Source organism: Heptranchias perlo, chromosome 8 (genome assembly GCF_035084215.1).
Source record: "Heptranchias perlo isolate sHepPer1 chromosome 8, sHepPer1.hap1, whole genome shotgun sequence".
NCBI classification, from domain to species: Eukaryota; Metazoa; Chordata; class Chondrichthyes; order Hexanchiformes; family Hexanchidae; genus Heptranchias; species Heptranchias perlo.
In genome coordinates this window covers 1831295-1845696 of record NC_090332.1, presented here as the reverse complement: position 1 = coordinate 1845696, position 14402 = coordinate 1831295, and the positions used below count along the sequence as shown (strand labels likewise).

Genomic DNA, 14402 nt, shown 5'->3' with positions numbered 1-14402 from the left:
TGTAGGGCACGGTATAAAGCAGGAAATTAGAAGTGCATGTAACAAGGGTAATACAGTAATCATGGGGGACTTTAATCTACATATAGATTGGGCAAACCAAATTAGCACTAATACTGTAGAGGACGAATTCCTGGAATGTATATGAGATGGTTTTCTAGATCAGTATGTTGAACCAACTAGGGAACAGGCTATTTTAGATCTAGTATCATGCAATGAGAAAGGGTTAATTAATAATCTTGTTGTAAAGGAGCCCTTAGGGAAAAATGACCATAATATGATAGACTTCTTCATTAAGTTTGAAAGTGATGTAGTTCAATCCGAAACTAGGGTCTTAAATCTAAACAAAGGAAACTACGAAGGTACGAGGTGCACGTTGACTGTGGTTGATTGGGGAACTACATTAAAAGGTATGACAGTAGACAGGCAATGGCTAGCATTTAAAGAATTAATACATAATTTGTAACAAATATATATTCCTTTAAGGCACAAAAACCCAACAGGAAAAATGGTCCAACCGTGGCTAACAAGAGAAATTAACAATAGCATTAAATCAAAGTAAGAGGCAGATAAAGTTGCCAGAAAAAGCAGTAAGCCTGAGGATTGGGAGCATTTTAGAATTCAACAAAGGAGGACCAAGAAATTGATAAAGAAAGGGAAAATAGAATATGAGAGTAAACTAGCGAGAAACATAAAAACGGACAGTAAAAGCATCTATAGATATGTAAAAAGGAAAAGACTGGGGAAGGTAAATGTGGGTCCCTTACAGACAGAGACGGGAGAATTTATAATGGGGAATAAAGAAATGGCAGAGAAATTAAACAAATACTTTGTGTCATGGAAAAAGATGCAAAAAACCTCCCAGGAATACTAGAGAACCAAGGGTCTGGCAAGCATGAGGAACTGAAAGAAATTAGTATTAGTAAAAAAAACAGTAATAGAGAAATTAATGGGACTGAAAGTCGATAAATCCCAAGGACCTGATGATCTACATCCCAGGGTTTTGAAAGAGGTGGCTATAGAGATAGTGGATGCATTGGTTGTCATCTTCCAAAATTCTATAGATTCTGGAACGGTTCCTGCAGATTGGAGGGTGGCAAATGAAACCCCAATATTTAAGAAAGGAGGGAGAGAGAAAACAGGGAACTACAGACCTGACATCAGTAGTAGGGAAAATGCTAGAATCTATTATAAAGGATGTGATTACAGGACATTTAGAAAATAATAACAGGATTTGGCAGAGTCAACATGGATTTATGAAAGGGAAATCATGTTTGACAAACCTATTGGAGTTCTTTGAGGATGTAACTAGTAGAATAGATAAGGGGGAACCAGTGGATGTGATGTATTTGGATTTTCAGAAGGCTTTCGATAAGGTCCCACACAGGAGGTTGGTGAAGGAAGTTAGAGCACATGGAATTGGGGGTAATATACTGGCATGGATTGAGAATTGGTTAACAGACTGAAAACAGAGAGTAGGAATAAACGGGTCTTTTTCAGATTGGCAGACTGTGACTAGTGGGGTACCACAGGGATCAGTGCTTAGGCCCCAGCTATTCACAATATTTATCAATGATATGGATGAGGGGACCAAATGTAATATTTCCAAGTTTGCTGATGACTCAAAACTGGGTGGGAATGTGAGTTGTGAGAAGGATGCAAAGAGACATCAAGGGGATATAGACAGGCTAAGTGAGTGGGCAAGAACATGGCAGATGGAATATAATGTGGAAAAATCTGAAGTTATCTACTTTGTAAGAAAAACAGAAATGCAGAGTATTTTTTAAATGGTGAGAGATTGGGAAATGTTGATGTTCAAAGGGACCTGGGTGTCCTTGTACATGAGTCGCTGAAAGCTAACATGCAGGTGCAGCAAGCAATTAGGAAGCAAATGGTATTTTGGCCTTTATTACAAGAGGATGTGAGTACAGGAGTGAAGATGTCTTACTGCAATTATATAGGGCCTTGGTGAGACTGCACCTGGAGTATTGTGTACAATTTTGGTCTCCTTACCTAAGAAAGGATATACTTGCCATAGAGGGAGTGCAACGAAGGTTCACCAGACTGATTCCTGGGATGGTGGGATTGTTGTATGAGGAGAGATTGGGTCGACTAGGCCTGTATTCTCTACAGTTTAGAAGAATGAGAGGTGATCTCATTGAAACATACAAAATTCTCGACGGTAGATGCAGGGAGGATGTTTCCCCTGGCTGGTGAGTCTAGAACCAGGGGTCACAGTCTCAGAATAAAGGGTAGGACATTTAGGACTGAGATGAGGAGAAATTTCTTCACTCAGAGGGTGGTGAATCTTTGGAATTGTCTACCCGAGAGGGCTGCGGAGACTCAGTCATTGAGTACATTCAAAACAGAGATCGATAGATTTTTAAATATTAAAAGTATCAAGGAATATGGGGATAGTGCAGGAAAATGGCGTCGAGGTAGAAGATCAGCCATGATCTTGTTGAATGGTGGAGCAGGCTCGAGGGGCCGGACGGCCTACTCCTGCTCCAATTTCTTATGTTCTTATATTCTTATACTTTCTGGAGTATAGAAGAATGGGAGGTGATCTCATTGAAACATGTAAGATTCTGAGGGGGCTTGACAGGGTAGATGCTGAGAGATCGGTTCCCCTGGCTGGAGAGTCTAGAACTAGGGGGCATAGTTGCAGAATACGGGGTCGGCCATTTAAGACTGAGATGAGGAGGAATTTCTTCACCTAGAGGGTTGTGAATCTTTGGAATCCTCTACCCCAGAGGGCTGTGGATGCTGAGTCGTTGAGTATTTTGAAGGCTGAGATTGATAGATTTTTGGACTCTAAGGGAATCAAGGGATATGGAGATCGGGCAGGAAAGTGGAGTTGAGGTTGAAGACCAGCCATGATTTTATTGAATGGCGGAGCAGGTTCGAGGGGACGTACGGCCTACTCCTGCTCCTATTTCTTATGTGCTTATGTTATGATTTCCCTGCTCCCACTGGAGGAAGGTTGGGCCGGGACTTCAGCCCGCGGCACTGACCCCAAACACATCGTTCTGGGTCGGGCTCATTACTCACATAGGGCAGGCTGCAGGAGGAATATCCAACTATCCAGAGAGAACATGCTGCTGCCAGGGGAGGAAAGTGCGACAGTGCTACAGCACCAGAAGAGAGGCCATTTAAAGGACGCAGGAGAGCCCCAAAGACGTGAGGGCTTCAAATTTTTAGGGCCTTTGACTGAGCGAAGGCCTAACATAGGTATGTTTTGGGGGCTGAGAGGGAGAGGTGCCTAACATTGGGCCCTCTCCCCTCCAAAAGTGGCATAACCAGGCCTTTTCCACACTCCAGGTACAACCATCACCATCCTGATTTCAGACGGTGTAGCAGAGGAAAATCCAGCTCTTATATTCTTATAGTTTATATACAAGAAATGCTTCACTGGACCCGATCCATCCATTTCATCTCCTGAGTAGAGGAGATACTCCCTGATTCTCAAAGGTATGGATGAAGTAACGGAGAGGGTTGATGAGGGCAGTGCAGTTGATGCTGTGTTTTTCAAAAGGCTTTTTAAACCTTTATAAATCACTGGTTAGGCCTCAGCTGGAGTACTGTGTCCAATTCTGGGCACCGCACTTTAGGAAGGATGTCAATACCTTGGAGAGGGTGCAGAGGAAATTTACCAGAATGGTACCAGAGATGAGGGACTTCAGTTATGTGGAGAGACTGGAGAAGCTGGGGTTGTTCTCCCTAGAACAGAGAAGGATTTAGGGGAGATTTAATTGAGGTGATTAAAATTATGAAGGGTTTTGATTGAGTAAATAGGAAGAAACTGTTTCCAGTGGCAGAAGGGTCGGCAACCAGAGGACACAGATTTAAAATAATTGCCAAAAGAAAGAGGGGAGATGAGGAGAAGTTTTTAAGCAGTGAGTTGTTATGATCTGGAATCCACTGCCTGAAAGGGCGGTGGAAGCAGATTCAATAATAACTTTCAAAAGGGAATTGGATAAATACTTGAAAAGGAAAAATTTGCAGGTTTTTGGGAAAAGAGCAGGGGGAGTGGGACTAATTAGATAGCTCTTTCAAAGTGCTGCCAGAGGCACAATGGGCCAAATGGCCTCCATCTACGATTCTATAATGGAAACTGGTAAAGGGAGATGAGGGGTGTCCCAGGATGTTGACGGTGGGGAAATCATTGATTTACCGATACCAGATTTATTTATTTTTTTAAATTGAATTCAAATTCTCAAACTGCCATGGCGAGATTTGAACCCACGTTCTCGAGATTACTGGTTCAGTAACACTACACTACTGTATCTGTTTTAAAAGCAGAAGAGATAGAGTAGAGAGAGGGAGTGGAGGAGGCAGAGTAGTAGAAAGGAGCAGGAGAAACAGTAAAGAGAGGTGACCGTAGAGATAGTGGAGGAGTAGAAAGGGAGCAGGAGGGACTGAGAATAGGGAGAGAGGGTAAAGACATAGTGAGCAGATGAGACAGTAGAAGGTGGGTTTAAATGGGTGGCTGATCCATTATCACCAGTCTTCCGTTTCTGTGAAAGTTAAAACCTACCCTCCCAAAAAATGTAACAAAAATATCAGAACAGAAAGTCAATTTGTGCAGACAGGAAGTGCACAGATTTAAGATGTTAACAGATTATGGGTAGATGTAATGAATGGTTGAGTTGGTTTCATCTCATTCATTTGTATCATTATATTGGGGAAGGAATACAAAAATAAGAGCAGCAGACAAAGGGTTAATTTGATGGAGAAAACCCTGAAAGTATTGTATAAAAACCCAAGATTTAGACCTGGTTTATTAACAGCAGCTCCTTAATACCAGTGAGTCCTGTTGCAGAAATGCTGATAAAGGAGGAAAACTGTCAGTTAGTTGAATATTTTGGGTTATTGATTTTAGTATAAAAACCCACCTATTAATGCGATGAATCAATCTCTTAATGTGACGATTGTATTCTGATCAACTGGATGAGATCACCTCTGTGGCAACTGAAAGTTGTTTTAAACATAAAACAACTGGGATCTTGCTGTGCACAAATTGGCTGCCACGTTTCCTACATTGCAACAGTGACCACACTTCAAAAAGGGCTTTATTGGCTGTAAAACACTTTTGGACGTCCTGAGATCATGAAAGGCGCTATATAAATGCAAGTTCTTTCTTTCATTACTCGGCTGACCTGTGCCTAGTTGGGTTAGAGAGAGACAGAGAGAGAGGAGATTAAAGGTAGGAAGGTAATGAATACTGTAATACAACACAGGATATCCATGAGAACTGGTCAGATTCCTTTTGGAGGCTCAAAGGGGTTGATTTGGACTTTGTGCGATAATGTAAATCAGGAGACAGCGAATCAGCAGCCCATTTTACATCACTCCTGATTTTTATTTCCACTGATGTCAAAATCAGGAGTGATGTGAAACAGGCTGCCGATTCGCTGTCACCCGTTTTACACTATCGCACAAAGTCAAAATCTACCCAAAGCACCTGAGAGGATAAAAAGGGCGGTCAGCAGAAGGCCAGATAGTGGAGAGGAGTGAGAGGATAAAAAGGGCGGTCAGCAGAAGGTCAGCTAGCACAGAGGAGCGAGAGGATAAAAAGGGCGGTCAGCAGAAGGCCAGATAGTGGAGAGGAGTGAGAGGAGGGGGGTACGTGGCGTTTTTACACTGTTGGTGTCAACTCACACAAGCAGAAATTGAAAGAGTGACGTCACAGGTCAGCAGGTAGGTGAGTGTCACTTTTTTTCCCTCAGCCTAAGTCACGGCAGGGGTTTCACGAAGAGCTTAAATCAATAACTTAAACTCGATAAATTGATTAGTTAATAAAACCAAAATGTGGGGAAACATGAAGTTATTCATTTTGGTAGGAAGAGTAGAAAAAGAGAATATTTTTTAGATGATAAGAATCTGTTAAATTTTGGTGTTCAGAGAGATTTGGGTGTCCTTGTACAAGAAATTAGCATGCAGGATGCAGCAAGCAATAGGCAATTAGCATGTTGGCCTTTATTGCAAGGTGGTTGGAGTACAAGAGTAAGGAAGTCTTACTACAATAGGACAGGACATACCCAGTGATGGTGTTGGAAGAGTCTGGGACGTTGGCTGAAAGGCTAAAAACAAGGACATATAAGGTAGCCAAACTTAGTGGGAGGATAGAAGATTGGGAAGTCTTCAAAAGACAGCAAAAAATAACTAAAGGATTGATTAAGAAAGGGAAGATAGATTATGAAAATAAATTAGCAAAAAATATAAAAACAGATAGCAAGAGTTTCGATAGTTATATAAAAAGAAAAATGGTGGCTAAGGCAAACGTAGGTCCCTTAGAGGATGAGACCGAGAAATTAATGGTGGGAAACATGGAGATGGCAAAAATGCTGAACAAATATTTTGTTTCAGTCTTTACGGTAGAGGACACTAAGAATATCCCAACACTGGACAAACAGGGGACTCTGGGGGGGGGGGGGGGGGGAAGGAGCTAAATACGATTAAAATCACTAAGGAATTGGTACTCAGTAAATTAATGGGACTCAAGGCGGATAAATCCCCTGGACCTGATGGCTTACATCCTAGGGTCTTGAGGGAAGTGGCAGTAGGGATTGTGGATGCTTTGGTAATAATTTTCCAAAATTCTCTGGACTCAGCAAAGGTCCCGGCAGATTGGAAAACTGCTAATGTAACACCCTTATTTAATCTATATTAACAATTTAGAGGAGGGGACCGAGTGTAACATCAAAGTTTGCAGATGATACAAAGATGGGAGGGAAAGTAGAGAGTGAGGAGGACATAAAAAACCTGCAAGGGGATATAGACAGGCTGGGTGAGTGGGCGGAGATTTGGCAGATGCAATACAATATTGGAAAATGTGAGGTTATGCACTTTGGCAGGAAAAATCAGAGAGCAAGTTATTATCTTAATGGCGAGAAATTGGAAAGTACTGCAGTACAAAGGGATCTGGGGGTCCGAGTGCAAGAAAATCAAAAAGTTAGTATGCAGGTGCAGCAGGTGATCAAGAAGGCCAACGGAATGTTGGCTTTTATTGCTAGGGGGATAGAATATAAAAACAGAGAGGTATTGCTGCAGTTATATAAGGTATTGGTGAGACCGCACCTGGAATACTGCATACAGTTTTGGTGTCCATACTTAAGAAAAGACATACTTGCTCTCGAGGCAGTACAAAGAAGGTTCACTCGGTTAATCCCGGGGATGAGGGGGCGGACATATGAGGAGAGGTTGAGTAGATTGGGACTCTACTCATTGGAGTTCAGAAGAATGAGAGGCGATCTTATTGAAACATATAAGATTGTGAAGGGGCTTGATCGGGTGGATGCGGTAAGGATGCTCCCAAGGATGGGTGAAACTAGAACTAGGGGGCATAATCTTAGAATAAGGGGCTGCTCTTTCAAAACTGAGATGAGGAGAAACTTCTTCACTCAGAGGGTAGTGGGTCTGTGGAATTTGCTGCCCCAGGAAGCTGTGGAAGCTATATCATTAAATAAATTTAAAACAGAAATCGACAGTTTCCTAGAAGTAAAGCGAATTAGGGGTTATGGGGAGCGGGCAGGAAATTGGACATGAATTTAGATTTGAGGTTATGATCAGATCAGCCATGATCTTATTGAATGGCGGAGCAGGCTTGAGGGGCCGTTTGGCCTACTCCTGCTTCTTATGTTCTTATGGTATGATTCTGTGAGTATGGCTATGGCAGGCTGTTGCTTGACTAGTCAGTGGGGCAGCTCTCCCAATTTTGGCACAAGTCCTCAGATGTTAGTGAGGAGGACTTTGCAGGATTGACTGGGCTTGGTTTGCCTTTCGTCATGTCCAGTGGTCCGTCCAGTTTTATTCTTGTTATGACTTTTTGTAGTGAGATTTTACAACTGAGTGGCTTGCTAGGCCATTTCAGAGGGTGATTAAGAATCAACCACATTGCTGTGGTTCTGGAGTCACAGATAGACCAGACCGGGTAAGGACGGCAGGTTTCCTTCCCTAAAGGATATTAGTGAACCAGATGGGTTTTTAGGACAATCTGGTAGTTTCATGGCCACCATTACTGATACCAGTATTTTTTTATTCCAGATTTTATTTAATTAATTGAATTTAATTCCCCAGCTGCTGTGGTAGGATTTGAACTCATGGCTCTGGATTACTAGTCCAGTAACAAAACCACTATGCTACTGTACACTCCACCAGGCATACCTAAAAATGAGGTGCCAACCTGGTGAAGCTATGACACACGACTACATGCATGCCAAACAGCGGAAGCAACAAGCTATAGACAGAGCTAAGCGATTCCACAACCAACGGATCAGATCAAAGCTCTGCAGTCCTGCCACATCCAGTCGTGAATGGTGGCGGACAATTAAACAACTAACGGGAGGAGGAGGTTCTGTAAACATCCCCATCCTCAATGATGGCAGAGTCCAGCATGTGAGTGCAAAAGACAAGGCTGAAGTGTTTTCAACCATCTTCAGCCAGAAGTGCCGAGCAGATGATCCATCTCGGCCTCCTCCCGATATCCCCACCACCACAGAAGCCAGTCTTCAGCCAATTCGATTCACTCCACGTGATATCAAGAAACGGCTGAGTGCACTGGATACAACAAAGGCTATGGGCCCCGACAACATCCCGGCTGTAGTGCTGAAGACTTGTGCTCCAGAACTAGCCGCACTTCCAGCCAAACTGTTCCAGTACAACACTGGCATCTACCCGACAATGTGGAAAATTGCCCAGGTATGTCCTGTTCACAAAAAGCAGGACAAATCCAATTCGGCCAATTACCGCCCCATCAGTCTACTCTCAATCATCAGCAAAGTGATGGAAGGTGTCGTCGACAGTGCTATCAAGCGGCACTTACTCAACAATAATCTGCTCACCGATGCTCAGTTTGGGTTCCGCCAGGACCACTCGGCTCCAGACCTCATTACAGCCTTGGTCCAAACATGGACAAAAGAGCTGAATTCCAGAGGTGAGGTGAGAGTGACTGCCCTTGACATCAAGGCAGCATTTCACAGAGTGTGGCACCAAGGAGCCCGAGTAAAATTGAAGTCAATGGGAATCAGGGGGAAAACTCTCCAGTGGCTGGAGTCATACCTGGCACAAAGGAAGATGGTAGTGGTTGTTGGAGGCCAATCATCTCAGCCCCAGGACATTGCTGCAGGAGTTCCTCAGGGCAGTGTCCTAGGCCCAACCATCTTCAGCTGCTTCATCAATGACCTTCCCTCCATCATAAGGTCAGAAGTGGGGATGTTCGCTGATGATTGCACAGTGTTCAGTTCCATTCGCAACCCCTCAGATAATGAAGCAGTCCGAGCCCGCATGCAGCAAGACCTGGACAACATCCAGGCTTGGGCTGATAAGTGGCAAGTTACATTTGCGCCAGACAAGTGCCAGGCAATGACCATCTCCAACAAGAGAGAATCTAACCACCTCCCCTTGACATTCAATGGCATTACCATCGTCGAATCCCCCATCATCAACAACCTGGGGGTCACCATTGACCAGAAATTTAACTGGACCAGCCACATAAATACTGTGGCTACAAGAGCAGGTCAGAGGCTAGGTATTCTGTGGTCAGTGACTCACCTCCTGACACCCCAAAGCCTTTCCACCATCTACAAGTCACAAGACAGAAGTGTGATGGAATACTCTCCACTTGCCTGGATGAGTGCAGCTCCAACAACACTCAAGAAGCTTGACAAAGCAGCCTGCTTGATTGGCACCCTATCCACCACCCTAAACATTCACTCCCTTCACGACTGGCGCACCGTGGCTGCAGTGTGTACCATCCACAGGATGCACTGCAGCAACTCGCCAAGGCTTCTTCGACAGCACCTCCCAAACCCGTGACCTCTACCACCTAGAAGGACAAGGGCAGCAGGCACATGGGAACAACACCACCTGCACGTTCCCCTCCAAGTCACACACCATCCCGACTTGGAAATATATCGCCGTTCCTTCATCGTCGCTGGGTCAAAATCCTGGAACTCCCTTCCTAACAGCACTTTGGGAGAATCTTCACCACACGGACTGCAGCGGTTCAAGAAGGCGGCTCACCACCACCTTCTCAAGGGCAATTAGGGATGGGCAATAAATGCCGGCCTCGCCAGCGACGCCCACATCTCATGAACAAATAAAAAAAATTGTACAGCGCTTTTGTGAGACCTCACCTGGAGTACTGTGTATAGTTTTGGTCTCCTTCTCTAAGGAAGGATATACTTGCCTTCATGGCGGTACAGCGAAGGTTCACCAGATTAATTCCTGGGATGAGAGGTTGTCCTATGAAGTGAGGTTGAGTAGAATGGGCCCATTTTCTCTGGAGTTTAGAAGAATGAGAGGTGATCTCACTGAAACATAAAAGATTATGAGGGGCCTTGACAGGGTTGAGGCTGAGAGATTGTTTCCCCTGGCTGGAGAGTCTAGAACTCGGGGGCATCGTCACAGGATAAGGGGTCGGCCAGGATATAAAACAAATATAATGTTGAAAGTACTTACTGGTTACATTCAGCCGGGTTCCAGTTCCAAAGATTTTTCCCCAAATACCACAGATATAGTCAGCAGTGTCACTGAGCCGCACGTCAGTGATGGTCAGAATGTAGGCGTTACTGGCAACATCTCTGGCAAGCTGAAATCGCTCAGGGATGCTCCTGGATCGGTAAACTTTGCCATTTACATAAAGACTCATTAATATATTCTGTTCATTAACCGGTGGGTGGTACCAGTGTACATCAGATTTATCCACACTGTCAGCCACATTGCCGCTCTCCATGACACACCGTGACTGCACCGTTTGACCCTCTGACACCTTCACAACCTCTGGAGACTGGATAAGAACCAGATTTGCCTTTAGGCCTGTGAACAGTAAACAATTGGAGATCAGAACAGATGAGGAACCACAAGATGTTAAACAGGCTGAGGGCAGGGGGAGACTGGGGCAAATTGCAAATTGCGGGGAGGCGTTGGGGGAGGGAGGGAGGGGGGGGGGGAACAATGGGTTGGAGGCAGGCCTGAAGGGTGAAAAGTATACTGGTGTTGGGTGGGTACCAGCAGGTCGCAGAGCGAGGAACAGGGCAAGCTCGGCCAGGAGCAGTGCAGTCTCCTCCAGTTAGGGCTGGACCATAAAATTAAACCCTACACTCTGACAGATGTTAAACCCAAAACAGAAAAACATCAGGAAGCATTTTAGTCGGGAGGTGGGCAATTTTATTGGTAGGTTAAAATATATCTTGCACTTTTATGTTAGTTACGTTTTAAATTGTATTGTTTACCTGTGTATAACCAATGGGCTAAGGGGAACATTTTTTCTAATGGTATTTTGAATGATTTGACTGGTTCACCTGCTGTTACATCGAGTTACATTGAAACTGCAGCACAGAAGCGTTCGGCCCATCTGGTCTATGTTGGTGTTTATGCTCCACACGAGCCTCCTCCCTCCCCTCTTCATCTCACCCTATCAGCATGTCCTTCTATTCCTTTCTCCCTCATGTGTTTATCCAGCTTCCCCTTAAATGTATCTACACTATTCACCTCAACTACTCCTTGTGGGAGCGAGTTCCACATTCTCACCACTCTCTGGGTAAAGAAGTTTCTCCTAAATTCCCTATTGGATTTATTAGTGACTATTTTATATTTATGACCCCTAGTTCTGGTCTCCCCCACAAGTGGAAACATTTTCTCTATGTCTACCCTATCAAACCCTTTCATTATCTTAAAGACCTCTATCAGGTCACCCCTCAGCCTTCTTTTCTTCTACAGAAAAGAGCCCCAGACTGTTCAGCCTTTCCTGATAAGGATATCCTCTCAGTTCTGGTATCATCCTTGTGAATCTTTTTTCCACCTTCTCCAATGCCTCTATATCCTTTCTATAATATGGGGACCAGAACTGTGCACAATACCCCTAGGGAGAAAAATTGGATAAGGGACGTTTTTGGGCGTAGGTAGCATGATGCGCTATTACCCCGCGCCCAATGAATGACCCCTGCGCAGGCAGGACACAGGTTTCGGCCCAGCCGAGGACTGACCTGCAATCGGCGTTCCTTTCCAGGCCTTGCACCTGGAATCAATGCAATTTGCACTTTCCACCACCAGAGGTGCTCAATCTCTTAAAGGGAAGATGTTTGTTAGAAATCTCTTAAAGGTAGCTGGTACCTATCATTTGCTGAAAATAACAGTCTACTGTCTGCACGGAGTCTGAATGGAGATCAGACATCGCACAAGTAAACCACAGATGCAGGTCCCATCCCTATGTTTACACACTGATGAGTTATGTTAAAACATTGAATAAAGGTTGTGCACTACTAAATCCCACATCCTCCAATCTGCACACCAGACCTCACCAATCTGCCAATCTGAGTTGGTACCAGACCTGCGAGAGTGCATGCACCAAGGTTCTCTGCTGATGCACTAGAGGCCTTGGTGTAAGAGGTGGACAGAAGGAGGGACATCCTATATCCGCGGGGGGAGGGCAAGAGACCCTCCAGACATATGCTCAAAAGGCAGTGGGAGGCAGCGGGGGACGAAGTCAATGCCAGGCGCACAGCATCATGAGCATGGATGCAGTGCAGGAAGAAGTTCAATGCTTTGACATGAGTGGTCAAGGAGAGTGAGGTCAACTGTCAAGTAACGTCTCCCACTAACTGCTCCACACACTGCACCCCCATCACCCACACACCAACAAACTCTTTCCATCAGTACTCAACTCTTCCAACCAGGTGCTTCCTCTCAGTCTTACACATTACCACTGTTTCAAGCCGCCCACCCACAACTCACAGGCCACACACACTGGCAGCTATTCAACCATGACAGGCACATCACACGTCCGGCTTTCTTGCAGGAGAAGGTGGCACATATCAGGAGGCAGCAAGTGGCAGTGGCATTTAGCCCCTCGAGTCTGTTCCGCCATTCAATGAGATCATGGTGGACCTGTGACCTAACTCCATATACCCGCCTTAGCCCCATATCCCTTAATACCTTTGGTTCACAGAAATCTATCAATCTCAGAATTAACATTCAGAAGTGAGCTAGCATCAACCGCTGTCTGCAGAAGAGCATTCCAAACATCTGTGGAAATGCATAAAGAGATACCTGACCATATTAACTCTCTCTAATACACCTAACCCACGAATGTAGAAATGCATGATGGATATTTGACCATATTAACTGACCAGCTAATTCAATTTAAAGCTCACATTTTAGTTTCTCACGAAAGACACACAGAAGCACAATTGTATAATTACTTCAAGTTCTCTCATGCTGATAACTGTCTGACTAACAGAAATGAATGACCATATTGCCTTGAGACTGGGTACAGACTTACTAATAATAAAGACAGTTTCTTAGGGAAAAGCACTTTCCCAGGCCTGTGTCCAACATCACGAGACGGTCATGGGAGCCAGAGGGTGGGTTCCCTATTTTTGATTGACTAACTACCTGAACCAATAAAGAATGTATGTGTATGCCCATATTCTATGACAGGTGGGCGTTGTTAATGAACTGTATAAACGTGAGCTGTTTCTTCAACTCAGCGAAGACGTATTCCCAACCATTGCTTGGGGTACACTTCCACTTGTACAAGTTTTCATAATAAATTCTTGCTTGTCTGAATTAAGTGTTTGGGAGTTAATGCATTGTATATAATAGGTAATATTAAGTTTAAGTTTTCGACATGTCTCCCACCCTTTGCATGTAGAAGCAATTCCTAACTTCACTCCTGCACCTCCTGGCTCTAAATGTTAGGCAATGTCCCCGTGTCCGAGTATTCAAGTGTAGGAGACCTCCAAAAACAGTTACAAATGTCTCGGCAGCCAGAAGCAATAATCCAGCCACTAACCTGTAAGTCCTGCATGGTCCCTTTAAATAGCGCTGGTGAGGGTCCTCCAGGCACTCTAAGACACGTTCAGATAGTCGGGGTTAAGACTGTGCATTGAGTTGAGCGTTACACACCATTTTGGGACTTATCACTTTAAATCAGCGTTGCACACTGATTGAAGCCACTTTCTCCCGACTTCACATGATTCCAGTGTTCGTTATCTGCGCCTGCGCTAACTCCTATACCAAGATGGCGTCCAGCGCACGTCACGCTGGAAACGGCCCAATTTAGCAACCCTAGTGTAGTCTAACCAAGGTTCTTTACAAGATTAACATAATTTCTTTGTTCATTTCTATTGTTAGATCTACTGTGTCCTGCAGTGAAGTTCTGATTGATTGCAGCTGAAAGGACTTTAAAAAAGTGTGATTTGATCGCTTCAGATTCTGTCTGAATCACAGGCCCTGATTTGAACGCGGAGACGGGAACGGAACGTGTGGGGACGGTAACGGGCGACAGTCCCACAACACCATGAGACGAGGATGCCTGGCCCCGATTTTAACGGCCAGGCCTCATTTGAATTTTGCTTTCTGGTTCAGCGTCTTCACTGGGCATCAACGGGCGTGACTCCCAC

At 44.6% G+C, this 14402-nt stretch overlaps 1 protein-coding gene across 3 annotated transcripts in view; it reads right to left on the bottom strand.

Annotated features, from left to right (window-relative positions):
* Nucleotides 1-14402, bottom strand: part of LOC137324334 (uncharacterized) — a 53874-nt gene that overhangs the window by 15648 nt on the left and 23824 nt on the right. For all 3 annotated transcript variants that reach the window (XM_067988493.1, XM_067988492.1, XM_067988494.1), the window contains exon 2: nt 10459-10815. In XM_067988493.1, coding sequence (XP_067844594.1) covers nt 10459-10732 — 274 coding nt within the window. In that variant the 5' untranslated portion in view covers nt 10733-10815. The remainder of the gene's footprint in view (nt 1-10458; nt 10816-14402) is intronic.